General features: G+C 37.0%; 1 protein-coding gene across 1 annotated transcript; it reads left to right on the top strand.

Annotated features, from left to right (window-relative positions):
* The first annotated feature begins 1,159 nt into the window (after window positions 1-1,159).
* Window positions 1,160-10,679, top strand: LOC103704592 (magnesium transporter MRS2-I-like). The gene is made up of 11 exons (XM_008787944.5): window positions 1,160-1,566; window positions 1,683-1,712; window positions 1,933-2,074; window positions 3,661-3,782; window positions 5,203-5,277; window positions 6,058-6,285; window positions 6,399-6,443; window positions 9,937-9,981; window positions 10,083-10,112; window positions 10,368-10,487; window positions 10,584-10,679. The coding sequence occupies exons 1-11, from the start codon at window positions 1,294-1,296 to the stop codon at window positions 10,668-10,670; spliced, it is 1,197 nt and encodes a 398-aa protein (XP_008786166.4). The 5' UTR covers window positions 1,160-1,293; the 3' UTR covers window positions 10,671-10,679.
* Window positions 10,680-14,955: the final 4,276 nt, after the last annotated feature.

Below are 14,955 nucleotides of genomic sequence, written 5' to 3'. Positions count from 1 at the left end.
CGGAATATTATTTGATCTCCAACTCAAAGATACAGTTGTTATATAGTATTTCTGCTCGTGTAAGTTGAACTTTATCTTTTTTTTGTACATATAGAAAAAAATATATAAGCAATGAGTTACAGTGGGACTCTCCCAATAATACTCCTGGAAATTCTAATCTTGATAAATGCAGGATCTAAACACAAATCTATGATACACAACTATGAGAATCCAACCAAAATTACGCTTAGTGGTCCATACGTGGCAAATCGAATCCAGTCAAATCAGGAGTGCCGATCGGGCCATCACTACTCCAGCAACAAATCCGTCGCGAACTCATCACCTGATCTTATAGAAGTCTAAAGATACACCAGATAGACGGCCTAGATATCATGGAGGCACACGAAGAAAACTAGTTGGATTAGGATGGAGTGCGAACCAACTGCTCAGATTTGCTTTTTGTTTTTTGGGTGCCCCCACCTCCTGGTTTTCTCAAGGTGAACTTTAACGGTAGCGTGTCGGCAGATGGGAGGTTTGGAGGTGTTGGATTTGTGATCAGAAACCACCGTGGCAATTTGGTAGCAGCGGGGGTCGACGCACGCCGGGCCTTACCATTGCTGTAGTAGAGCTTTGAGCAGCCTGGGAGGGGATATCATATGCGAGGTGGGTGCTCGGTGCCGAGTGGGTATACATTGAGGGTAACTCATCTATGGTGATCGAGTGAATACGGGGTGCAGACAGGTATGGAGATGGTCACCCACTCATTCGTGAGATACTCAGGCTAGTAGTGGAGCTGTGTATGTACCAGATAGCACATGTCTTTCGGGAGGCAAACAGGATAGCAGACTGGGTCGCCTTCTATATTGCACGACACTCCGAAAAGTTTTTATGGACGCCCATAGTAGGGCTCGCGCCCCCATTGTATCTTTTATTTTCTTCTAACTTGGTGGGATGTACTAATATTAGAACTATATGAATTGCCGTTTTTACTAATAATAAAATAATAATAATAATATATATATATATATTTTAAAAAAAAAAAAAGTTACAATTCGATTCCTACTCAAAACCGCCCTCTCTCCCGCCCGCCGTGAGCCTCGAAACTCCTTTCCTTCTACGGCGCGTGTAAGCTAAACGGACAAACTACTTTTTAAGATAAGCTCGTGGGAGACTTCTTCGCAACCGAATCGTTGGGAGGATTTGATCTAACACGTGGACTCTCCCCTCTCCCGTTTTCTCCCGTCAAGATTTTTCATAGATATCTTCTCCCGTCGAGGTTTTTGATAGAATCTAGAGTTCTTGGACGGAGATGTGATGGCGCGGGAGGGGTGGGCGGCGGCGTTGGAGGCCCACGGCGAGGCGGCGGCGTTGGAGGCCAACGGCGAGGTGGCGGAGGCGTCGTCGTCGACGACGAGGAGATGGATCGTGTTGGACTTCACCGGCGAGGCGAAGGTCCTGGACGTGGACAAGTATGCCATAATGCACCGGGTCCAGGTCCACGCCCGGGATCTCAGGATCATCGATCCCTTGCTCTCCTATCCCTCCTCAATCTTGGGACGGGAGAGGGCCATCGTTCTCAATCTCGAGGTGAATCCTTTTCATTTTTTTTTTTAATGATTCTTCTTGTTTTCATTATTGATTCCTTGTTGTTAGATTTTGTTAATTAATGTGCTAACGTATCTTTTATTTTTCTTGAAAAACAGCACATTAAAGCGATAATTACGGCAGAAGAGGTGTGATCTGCACTCTCCTATTCTTGTTCTTTATTAATTAAAGTTGGATTTTTTTTTAATTATACTTACCTGTTTTGGTGTGGTTTTGATAATATTTAAGTTGTTAGAGGAGATGCAATGTAGTATTCTGCATCTGTAGTTGTAGTAGTAGGAAAGGAACAAGCCTTTTTCTTTTTTTCCACTCTGTGATTACCCTTCTTTGGTTTGATGGATTCTGTAGGTGTTGCTTAGAGATCCTTACAATGAGAATGTCATTCCAGTAGTGGCGGAGCTTCACAGGCGTCTACCCACTGCCAATGTAGTTCAGCAAGCACAAGGTGAAGGAAGCGGACACAATGAGATTGAAGCTGTCGAAGAACATGGTGATTTGTAATATTACATGACTGCTTAAGAACTGCTTTTCCTGATTGGTTACCTCTGACCTTAAACCTTGTGATAACAAATGAAGGGACAAAAAAAAAAAAAAAGAAACCTTGAATTTAGGTTATTATGGCCTCTCTTTTTTCTAAAAAAAATTAAACAAGATTAATTTTCCAGGTTTTGTTAACTGTAATTTTTCTTGAAGGGGTTTGAACAAGTAGAAACCAAATCATCTTTTTTCAACTCGCACGTTTAGGCTTTCTGTTAACATTTTTTTGGAAACTTAAACTGAACAACAATTTGAGTACATGATATAGAAATTGCTCTTCTCATCTTAAAGGATATAAATTTTTCAAATTTAACCATATCACAGTAAAGTTGTCTATTACTCAAGGGAATGATAAAAGAGGCCCCTGATAATTTCAACTCGAACCATGTTAAAGTGAAGTCAGTGTCGGCAGTCTTGACTTCCATGTGAAGGCCAATAAATTTTGACTTTACAATAAAGTTTGAGTTTACATAAATGCTCGAATGTAGATATTTGTTTTTGATTTACTACTCAAGAAAAGAATGATTAGATGTGATAACGCACTCATTGCTGTAAGGTGACATATTGCGTTAATATTTCCAGTATAACTTATAAATTGGATTGAGTATAGATAACTAATAGAATTTGTAGGGTTTTACATGTAAAATATTGCTTGAAACTTTGTGCATAAAAGTAGCTAAGCTTTTTATTTTTTTCTTGGTAAATAATTTTTGATATTTAACAAATATAAATATAATTATTTTGATGAATATTAATACTTTTTTTTACAAAAAGGAAAAATAAATGTTTCACTGTGGCCATTCGATCAAAGCATTTAAAATCAGTTATATAAACTATTGGTATTTTCCTGTTTTAATTGTACTTCGTCTCTACCAAATTTCTTGGAAAAGTTTGTGAAAGGACATTAACATATCTATTCATTATAGAGCAACACTGGATGATATCGGTAGATTACATGTACCTTCAAATGCATTTTTGAGTAAGAATATGCCAAAATTCCTTCCATATTAATACAATCCGGGATTGGAATATTTATTTTGGAGATTGCTGGTAAGGTATATTGTTGGAAGATAAACATGATCTTATTAATAAGGTATAAGTGATTGTCTGATGTTTCGATATCCATCTAAAGAAGCCAAGGTAACATGTTATTATTCATCAATTAGTAATTTTATTTGTATCGTCATATGGGTGACGTGCGTACGTGTGCATGAGTGCTTGAAAGTTATAACAGAGTTGAGTTAAGATAAAAAAGAGCCATTACCCATTGTGGTCTGGCAATCCATGGTCCTGGGAGGGGCAGACTGCAGACTGGGAGCAGACCTAATGCTTGTCCTTTTATTTTCTTGATGTGCTTTTTTGTGAACAAAGTGGCTGCCTGAGATGTGGAACTGTGTCATCATGCTTGTCAGTTCAAGCCTTTTTACCACAAAAAATGTGAAATGTTGGTGTTTTGTATGGACTCTTTTTCAAAGCATAATATGTGAGATAGGCATTATTGTTTATAAGCCCTGATAATGCTCATATCATGCAATACAGAATCTCCATTTGAGTTTCGAGCCCTCGAAGTTGCTTTAGAAGCAATTTGTAGCTTTCTCAGTGCTCGTACGACAGATCTGGAAGCTGCTGCATACCCTGCATTAGATGAGCTGACCTCCAAGGTATGTGAAAACTTACTTTCTGTATCATGCATCCTTTCTTACACATAACACCACTTAATCATTTGTTCCAAAAATTCTGTTAATTCACTTTGTTTTATGTCAACTTTCCTTTAATAGCATCATGTCTTTTGAACCATTTTCTAAAACCTAGATTTGGTCGGGAGTCTAACTGTGCACTAGCACAAGGTCACATCTTCATAGTTGCTGGTGGTAAAAACCATCATTTTTTTTCCAAAGATTTTGAAAATAGCTAGGTAAGGAGAGATTGTTTCTGTTTGATGTGTCTTAAAAAAAATCATCCATTAAATTAAACTTTGATGCTGATGTCGTCCAAACAATTTTTGTAGTTGACATTGAACTTTGTTAGGTTAAATTCATCTTCCTTCTCTTATTCAGAACATTCAAGTTCTTTATTGTTGGAATGATCACTTTTAATTCCATGTTTTCAAATTCAGTACTCATCATCTTAACATCTATTTGTTTGTATGCTTTGGCATCCAAATAATTTGGATTATGCCATATCATCTTTTTTGGTTCCAGCCTTTTGCTTTCCTATCGCGAAAGCATTTGGTGGCCCTCTGTTATTGTCAACTTTACTTAGGAGCTTCTTTTGGTTTGAGTTTTGACACTCTATTTGTGAGTATAAACATTACTTCAGTTATTGGCACCAGCTATACCGGATGTTCAAGCTATTTAGTTATTGCAAGCAAACATGAATTCTGAACGTAAGTTCATATTGCTATCATTGCATGATAAGAGAACCCTACAACTACAAGATGTCTAGGCTTTGATACGAAAACCAGTTCATGCTAAGTCCCCTAAATCTGGTTGGAGGTTATGTCATGCTTATGGAGTTGCAAGGTCACCTTGTGGAGAGAAGAAGGCATCATCATTTTCTGGCATCTAGAGTTATAATAAAATAAAAATAAAAATGCAGCTCATGCCGTCTAACCAATATACTCAGTTCTGCAATTCTCTCATCCATACGAGTACGCCCTCTAAACATGATCATTATTTAATCTGTTTCTTCAAACCTATTGTATGATAGAGTTGGTTCTGACTCAAATATGACAAAGTCACATAAACCTAAGGAATGCCATCTGGCTCTTATAAAAATCAAAATCACATGCTTAATACGATTAAGCTGCATGGGAAAATCATTAAAAATTTTAATTTTCAGAAGAAGGTTAAAAAATACAAATTATGACCCACTAAATAAAGGGATTTCATAAACTAGTATTCTTAATTAACTCATAAACTGTCTACTGATTTAAATCTTTCTATTCTCTGGTTTATATGACGCACCTTGCCGACACAAAAGAAACAACAATATTAATTGTGTCTAAGAAGATTTTTTTTTTCATCTATATGTTCTAGCTTATGCTTTTGGCAATTTGGTTAACGAAGTCACAATCTGCAGATTAGCAGCCGTAACTTGGACAGGGTGCGCAAGCTTAAGAGTGCAATGACAAGGTTGACTGCTCGTGTTCAAAAGGTGCAGATTTTTTTAACCTTTTAAATGTTCACTGCTGACATATATTAACTGGCTAGGTGTATTGACTTATTTTGCTGAGGGTAAACAATACATCTCCTGCAACACTCATGGCTTTATTAGGTTACATTTGTTGTTACGACATTGTTAAATTGTTATACGCGTGTTTGATATTTCCTTTGATTTGTGCATTATTGTTTCGTTGTATTTTTGACATTTTTCAAAAAAGATGCATTGGTTTAGCTATCTTATTCTATTTAGCTTGCCTCTCATTTGCTATCAGGAAAAATGTTATAGGCTGATCCCTGTAAGAGAACCCATTAGTTTATTTGCTACATTCTGGAAATGCTGATTAGATGTTATGGATTGATATGACTGTAGGAAACAATGAAATCTTAGTGCCCGATGAGTTGATTTTAACTGGTGATTCATGGCTATCATAAGTTACATGGTTGCATCTTCGAATGATGTTGTCCATATATTGCTGTCAAGTGAAACAACACTGGAATGTGATTTGCAGTTTTCTTCTATATTCAAGTGTTGATTTTTTTCCTTCTCTAAATTTTGACAACTGAAGAAATCTAGAGATAGTTCTCAAGCATAATATTGCTATTATCCACAAAATATTTATAAATTAATTTCAATATTAATATCCATGTGCAAATTTTGGATCTCATGCTGATTTGATGCATATCTAGGGTCTAGACTGCAGTGAAGCTGTCTTCCTTCTTCTTCTTTTTTTATCCTCTCCCTTTTAGTAATCAAGTTTGCTGCCTTCTTCAGGTAAGGGATGAACTCGAACAGTTACTGGATGATGACAATGACATGGCCGATCTTTACTTGTCAAGAAAGATGGCTGGAGCATCCTCTCCTAACAGCAACTCTGTTGTGCCTAACCACTTACCTGCCTCACCAACAATAGCTTCAAAAATATTTGGAGCAAGCAGAGCAAGTGCAGCAACATTTCATGGAAATGAGAATGATGTCGAGGAACTTGAGATGTTACTTGAGGTTATAATGATATTTCTACTTCTCGCAGTAAATTTTGTTCTGATATATCATTGTTAGAAACCATTCCTGTCCAATAAACAGATTCTAATGTGCGCTATACTCTAGCTATGCAGGCTTACTTTAGACAAGCTGACAGCACCTTGAACCAATTGACCACGGTAAGCATCCCTTACTCAATTGAACTGGCTTCATTAATGTTAATGAGTAAAAGAAAGTCCTCCAAAATTTGTGCTATCTGCTCTAATTTTTCTTATGGCACAGGCACTCATTTGTGTCTTAAAATGTTATACAGCCACTAGTGTAGGAGGAATCCTTGACATTTTGGTCTTTCACATATTATGGACTGTTAGGATGTCAGACAATACATGTTTTTACATGCCAAATATCATATGAAAGTATAACAAATAATCAGACCTCAAATGCAGGTGATTGTGGTATGCTATATCTAATTGTGAAATTGTATTTTCTTATTACATTCTAATTCATTTATGGTCAATTGTTGTAAACTGGATTGTCGCTACTTGTTTGATATTTTGGAGCTGAATATGCATGATAAGACCTGAAGGCATCAGGCTAAAAACAGGGACATTAGTGGGCACAGTGGACACCTGTTAATTGAGGTCATGGAGATCTGAATATAATGTTACAAATAATGCATGACAATGATTTGAGGAGTTATGGCAAGGATAGCTACTTGGATTTGCAGTATGGCCAGGAAAAAGGAGGGAAAGGCCTAAGAGAACATTTATGGTAAATCTATTACAAGTTGGAAAGACAACAAAATTCAATCGGAATCCCGTGCCTTGTTCTCGTAACTATGTCCTCTGAGTGTGGACAATTTTGAAGTTCACGCATTACACAAGTACGCGTACTCATACAAGCAATGGTCTTTGGAATAAAATTTGATGGAGCAAGAGGTTGCTTGTACTAATATAATTAGCTGGGTGGGGAACCTGAATGTTACCATTTTCCTTGGCAAGTGAGGTTTGGTGGTTCCTTTCTTATAGTTTGGTGCATGGTTTTAAGATTTGGTTGAAGCAGAAAAGCTGTGATCCAGTTAGTTTGGTTTCAGCGGAAACTAAAATAGAAGCCAACGCTGTTTTGGGGTTTCCACAGTAAAGGTGACTGAGATCAATGTTTATGAGGCTTTTTAACCTGGTCCAATTTTTTAGTGAGGGTAGACTTCTTTTTTTTCCCAAAAAAAATCCCTTTAGTTGTTGATAGTTGGTTTTGCATCTAAAAACATTTTTTGCTTAATTAAACTTGGATTTTGCAAATTTGAGAATATTTTGAAGCTTTAGGTTGGTGGGTTTCCTGAAGTTTAGTTGAAAAGAATGTTCTTTTTCTTGTTTCTCTAAAATAATTTCCAAGTTTGTATAAAACAGATAGATCTTGGAGATCTTGCCGACATAATATATTAAAATCTGATATTTTGGCTCATAAAATTTGAAATCCTTATATTATGTTTTTTCAAATATTTTAAATTCTGGATTTTTCATGTTTCTAGTTATGTTTACAAGTAAGATCTTGCAATATGAAATTCCCTAACTTGGAGAACAATTTTTTTAAAAAGAAAGATTCTATTTACTTTTAAAAATTGATTACATGTTTTTGGGAAAAAGGATCATTACATCCAGAACAAATGCAAGTATTTAACTTCATACTTTTGTATTTTGTAGTCATATAATTCCTTTTTTCCATACTATTATAATTCATACTGTGTTATCCTTTTTCACTAAATATTAGCATACTAATTATAATTAGCATGCTTCGTTAGATTATTCCAAACAATATATGTTGTCTAACTTTAACTTGTACTATTTTTTAATTTTTTTATTTTTCTGAATAAGCTCTTGCTGTGTTCTGATTATAAAATAGTTTTTCGAAATATTTTTTATTCTTATTGTGAAATATTTTCCACAAGCTACCCCAAAAGCATTAAAGAAATTCTGTTCTTGTTTTGAGTTTATTGATTGAATCCCACTTCTGTAACCTTGCATGTTGCTCGGTAAACCATGCCATATGAATTTTTGTTGGAGGTGGAACTTAAACCTGAAAATGGCATGGAAGATTGGAAGAGGTAGTCTGTGAAGGAAAATAATCTCTTTTGGAAGTTTTTGACCATACTTTGCAGTTTTTTTTTCTTTCTATTTTTTGCTAGTCCTTTCTTGGTTGTATTATTGAGGGAGTGTCCATTGTTTAATTTTCACTTTTTTTGTTAAAAGAAAAGTAGAAATTGTTGCTCTTTCTTTGAAAAAAGGTTATGGCATCTAATGAGTCTATCAGGCTTTTGTTTCACTAGTTATTTTGAAATGTTTGCAGACGGTGTTCGGTGATGTGTTATGTGTGAAAATTGCTTGATATGTGTGCTGCATGTAGAGCTATGATTTTGTTGAAAACTGTCATTCTCTAAGGCGAAGTTGGAGAAAGATGCCAGTGTTATATCTTTATGACTTTTGTCATAATTTTTGCATTGTTAAAATACTGCTTGCAATCTTATGCATCTTCTAGTTCCATGAAGGTGATTGCTGTTATACATGTTCAAGAAGAGGCAGGTAAGAAGGTAGATGAAGTTTGACAGATTAGGATTCCAGAAATGAAAATTTGCATTACAGATACTATTCCATGTGAGGATGGCCTTGATGGGAGACAATGCATGGCTTCACTAGGACTTCTAATTGAGTTGTGATTTTTCGATGCTGTTATTTGGTTTTTTTTCTCCTCTTTTCATGTGTATGTTCTCTGATTATGAAATACACATATTTCTAATAGAAAATAATTTTTTCCTGTTGACTGTGTTTTAATCTGAATTTTCATTTATCATACAAGTGCCTCAAATGAATTACTTCATTTAGATTCTTCCAAGCTTACAGAAATCTTTAAAGGTCATTCTGACATGAGCTTAAACTATTTCTCTATTTTAACCTTACTACAATCCGTCTTGATTCTTCCATGCTTCCAAAAATCTTTTAGGGTTGCTCCAACATGAGTTTAACCATCTGAAGTTCTAAATTATTTGGCAGGTTGCATTGTGCTTACTACTCTTCTACATTACATTGTAGGTCCCACTCTTACCTAGTACCTTTGACCTGGCACCATTTTTCCCAGTCTCAGTCCCAAGGCCTGATCATAAGAATTTTTAAATTTATTTTGATCATATATTGTTTCATTGAATTGAGTCCATATTATTGGGAAAAGGCAAGTGGTTTAGTGTTAATGGATGTACATGTATCCATGCATCAGTAATCCTACTATTAATACAATGAATACCATATCTAATGAATTACTCACTAGTTGTTATGTTTACATATTGCTTATTTCTCTTCGTCGTTGGTCTTCACCCCACTGTCTTATCAAGGTAGCATGGCATAATAGGTTGACAAGCACAGCAGGAATAGAATATATGATTTGTATCATGAGTCCGATTGATCGAAGTCTTATTCCTTTATTCATTTGTTTTCTCTGCCTATTCCTGGGATAACTTTTTTTCAGTTTTTTTAAGTTGAAAGAATCATTTCAGATTTTATATAATTACTCAAAATTGTTATACTTTTGGATTAGCTGGGCATTGGATGAAAGTGATACATCATTGGCTGTTCATAATTTCTGTCTCCACTTTGTTTCTGAAAATTGTCGCATATTTCTTTGCAGCTGCGGGAATACATCGATGACACTGAGGACTATATCAATTTTCAGGTGGCTTCTAAATACTAAAAAGTCCTTTTGTTTGCCTTAAAATAACTCAAGTGGTTCTCATGAATAGTGTGATAAACACCGAAATGTTCTAAATTATGCAGCTTGACAATCACCGAAATCAGTTAATTCAGGTGACAATTTCTACCTCTATTGTTTATTTTTAAAACTTTATTCAGCCTGTAGTGAAAGTCAGAAGTCCCACATTGTTCTGATGGCAATCAGATCACATTTCAAGATTTGCTTGTTATTTTGCCAAATCAAGCACTTTGTGACTTCTTTTGTATTTGCTGCAATATGCTCTTGCTTATGTGCTTTTGGAGGCTTTGGTTCTCTTTCTGGTTGGGTGCCTGATAGGTCCAGCCTTACTTTTCTCATACTAATGGCAGTTAGAGCTTTTCTTGAATGGCGCTACTGCTGCCCTCACTGTTTACTCGCTAGTTGCTGGGATTTTTGGCATGAATATCCCATTTTCATGGAATGATAACCATGGATACCTGTTCAAATGGGTGAGTATCTATGAATTAGTGGATAGAAGGGCTATTCGACATGCATAAAATGTTTCTAATATCTAGCCTACATCTTGGTTTTTGATTGCTGAACAGGTGGTTGGTATATCAGGACTTGTGTCTGGATTGCTGTTCATTTTTGTTGTTTTTTACGCTCGCTACAGAGGACTTATTGGGTCTTGATTTCCAGAGGTATGCATGATTGAGGAGTCAGATTATAAATTATTTACAAATCATTCTCTTAGTTGGAATTGCTCAATTTTTCTGTGTTAATGCTATGTTTTGCTGATGACTGCTTGTTTTCTTTTCCTTTGCCAGAATCTGTGAGATGTCAAATTTTCCTAAAAATTTGCTACTCCGCATTGGAGGCAAGATAAAAGTCTTGGCCCGAGGAGCTTGGTGCCTGGTTCACAACAAAATTCCACTTCCATGGGTCATGGTCTATTGTATTAGTTCATTTTTGTACTATCATTTCACAGGTACTTATTTTTGTTGGTGTTTCCTCTAAAATCAAATAATTCAAGCCAGAAGTTCTAGAAAGAGTACATTGGTTTGTTTTGTTTGTCTAATACATATATTTCTTCGATCAGTTCCTTCTACCCTATAGTTCCTTCTGTCAAGTTATTTAGCCTGCCTCCGCTCCATGTCCACTTGGACACAAGCTGGCATAATTTGCAACCATCCAAGGAGATGGCGCGGTCCAAGAGGAGAAAGGAGGGATATTTTGTTGAAGTTGAAATACGTTGCCTTCACAAATTATGAATTAACAAGACCGACGTACATGTGAAACTCCAGATGTTGGCAATACTAGGTTGCACTAGTGGAGCTGACCATAGGCCATGCATCAGGCCTAAATTCTGTTAATTTTTAACCGAGCTTCGCATTGGGCGTTGTTGGGGGAATATAAATTGCCCCGAAGCACATGAATGCGTCGCCGGCACGTGACCAAGACGCCCAACTCAGAGACGCCCGACCTGGAGGCGCCCGACCTGAAGACGCCCGGCTTCAAAGGCGCCCGACCTCAGAGCTCCCGATCTGGCGCCCGACCAGGCGCTCGACCTTGAGACGTCCGACCTCAACATTCTCGACCTCGGAAGCCTGGCAGAGCTTCTGCTGATCTCCAGCTCCCTCAATAAGCAATGCGCATGACCTCTGCTGATCTCCGGCTCACTCAACAATTAATGCGCATGCTATTTACGAATCTCAAGCCCTCTACGGCAAACAGTTGACCTGCTCGGTTACGTCTGATCAACCACGACGACTCATTGGCTCCGGCCTGATCTCCTACGGCAATGCATTAATTCATACGATATGCTCAATCATGACGGTAACCCGTTCGCCCCGTCACATCACAGATAATCCTATACCCCTCTATAAAAGGGAAACCCCTCCATCTTAGAGGGGGTTGGACTCTGAAACTCCGGAGACATGTTTCCTCTCATCCCATCAGAGGGCCGGCGCCGGAAACCCCGACCACCGGCTTTTTGCAGGTTCCCCGGAGGACGCCGCCCGCCGACGGACCGCCACCCGTCATCTCACACTAGAGCTCATTCTTCTCAGACGACGGTCGCCCCCAAGTCCCATTTCCAGCAATAGGCGTATATAAAATTTGATATTTTTTGTGCTCAAACTTGGCCGCTTTAGGTTGCGGATATATATATATTATATATATATATATGTATAGGCGTCCGGAGCTAGGAAAAGCAATGGAAAACCATTTGAATTTGCAGGCTGTTTTGGAAGTCTATGCCTATCAACTCCATCTATTTGTGACGATCTTATGATTATGCTTTGAGTACGTGTTTCCTACTTGATTTATAATTTGATGTTTTAGAATCCAACAAAACCCATGATTGTGGCATGAGCCTCTCACTGTTTATAATCCTATTTCGTCCCCCCCCCCCCCCCCATATATTTAGACACCAATGTTTTTTTCTAACTTTAAGGACGTCGTTGAGATAAAGAGGGATTGGAACCTTAAAATAGCGAATCTAATGTCACATCCGAGGTTCCCATCAGAAGAGATATAGCGTCTCTCATGGCAATGGGAAAGGGCCAACGATGGTGGAGGAATATCTAATTCTTGTGAGACATATCGTCAAATGCCTTGAGGGGATCAGAAGAGTGGTAGGAGCAACGGAGAGGATGCGGACAAATAGAAGGCCGATGAGTTCGAGGAGCGCGGCGGCAAGTGGCGTCGAAAACAGTAGTGAAACAGGCGAAAGAAGACATGGGCAAGCTCTCCAAGGTGAGGGCAATTAAAGAGGACGGGAGGGTATTTTAGTCATTTCGATTTATTAATAATTGCTTCATGATAGAGTCGTGCTGTTGTTGGGATATAGATGTACGGCAAAACGTCGTGGCAGGAATGGAATTGCGACAATAGCTAAGAAGAAGGGTGATTGTATAAATAGTAATTTTAAAGGGATAAATGTTAAATAGTATATAATATTTTTTTATTTTATTATGCATGCCTTTTTTTTGATGCATCTCGTTAGTTAGCTGGTCCTACTTAGATTTTTTTTTGTTTTAACACAAACTAGGCATGTTTGTTGTGCTTGTGTACAAGGAGTTATCTCATTCGATAAAGAAAAAAAAAATGTTTGGATATACAACTATCTGACCAAAAATCATATAGGACTTCAATAAATGAAGCAATATAAGAATCAAAACTTCCACATACATATGCCTACGATTAGCAACATCCAAATAACACTGGTCTTCAGATAGAAAGATCTGATGGGTGCTAGTAGCAGTGGACCCCCTTATCTCATGCAACCTAGTCACTTTGCTTCCATTCATTTTTGTGGTTTTTGCTGAAGTTATTAAGTTATACATGGGCCACTGGCATCAGAAGCTGATACAATGCAATGATGAGAAGCAATCGCAGGAGTTAGTTCTGTGGAACATATTCTCGGCCATATTTCTCTCGGCGTAATTATATGGAACTATTGATTTGATACTTCAAGCGTTCTAGAAATTTTTATTATACCTACTACTCTAGGATGAGACCCACGCTGCATAAATTTGTTCTCTGTGATAAAATGAAGATACTGACATGGCTTAATCCAAGTAGTTGGTTCGCTCCTTTCTAATGATTGCAGATTGCTTGAGTATAAAGTAAGCTAATATGACCTAATTGCTCGGTATGTATAATGTATATAGTTAGCACAAATATCTACAAAGAATAGGGCAATCCGAAAAATCACATACATCACCCATGACAAATATGGAGTTATAATAGATACTATTTAGCGTATGCGAAGCATGCGAGAAGTAGCATAACAAATGCCCATAATTTCAAATATGCAAGATCGATGACCATTTTTCTTAGTGCATTTTTATCGTTTCATTGTAAGTGGGAGAGCCGGTTGAACAAAGATAAGTGTATTTGCTTAAAAAAGAACTTGACTTAATGTCCAAAAACAAATGGGATAATGTAAAATGTCCAAGAAGAAATAGGGTTGGTCGTAAAACTATCCACACAGCATATATATACTAGTATTATACTTAAAATTTGCAATAGAATCAATATATGTGATATATAAATATTATTTTATTTAAATAAAAGAAATTATAACCATGCAAAGCTTGTAAGAAGATATGCACTTTGACATATTCTTTATTAAAGGGCATGTACCCAGCGATTCTCAAAAATTTTATAATTTGCCATCTCATGAGCATGCATGAAGGTGCCTTTTTGTAATACAATACACGTTAGACTCCGGTTTTGCTTTGTATAACGAAGTGGCATTTATCTCCTTTTTGCCTCTTCTTTCTTTTTCTCATAGATGGTCGAAATAGGGGCCCCAATTTTATTTTCTAATGGAGACTACAACATCTATAATAACTTATACGCTTATGCAACATAATGAGAAGAGATAAGGATAGGTTCAAGGTTGGAAAATTAATTTTCTTAACACACTTTTATTATCTTTCTTTAAGAAAAGGAGCTAGGTGAGCAAAGATGGGTGAAATATCCTAGAAGAAATGGGGCAATGATTAGATATCTAACTTGAGATTATGCTATTGTAGAAGTTGAATTTGATAGTAGATTCAATAAATGTGACACATAAAAGCTTGTTCAATTTAAAAAAAATCAAATTGTAACGGCGCCAAGCTTGCCAAAAGATAGTCACTCAGACTTTCTATGCATTGATATATCCTCGATTTGAGGAGCATGCATGGGAATACCCTAATGCAATGCAATACATATCATGTGTCATTTTTGCTTAGTATAATAAAGTGAATTTTATCTTTTCCCTTTCTCCCCTCCCTTCGGTTTTTTTTTTTTTTTTTTGTCTTTCCCTCTTTTTTTTTTTGTTTTTTCCTCTCTCAAGGTGGTCTAGGTGACTGCCCCCCACCTTTGGTGGTTGGAGCCTAGAAGCTGACCCTCTTCCCATTTTTGTGCACTTTAAGATAAATGTTGAACCGGAGTGCCACCTCGTCAAAAAAGAATACCGGTTCT

Source organism: Phoenix dactylifera, chromosome 9 (assembly GCF_051530095.1).
Source record: "Phoenix dactylifera cultivar Ajwa chromosome 9, Ajwa_hap1_PhDact_Kaust_v1.1, whole genome shotgun sequence".
Classification (NCBI taxonomy): domain Eukaryota; kingdom Viridiplantae; phylum Streptophyta; class Magnoliopsida; order Arecales; family Arecaceae; genus Phoenix; species Phoenix dactylifera.
The sequence above is the reverse complement of the archived record's forward strand: the minus strand, read 5'-3'. Positions and strand labels throughout refer to the sequence as shown.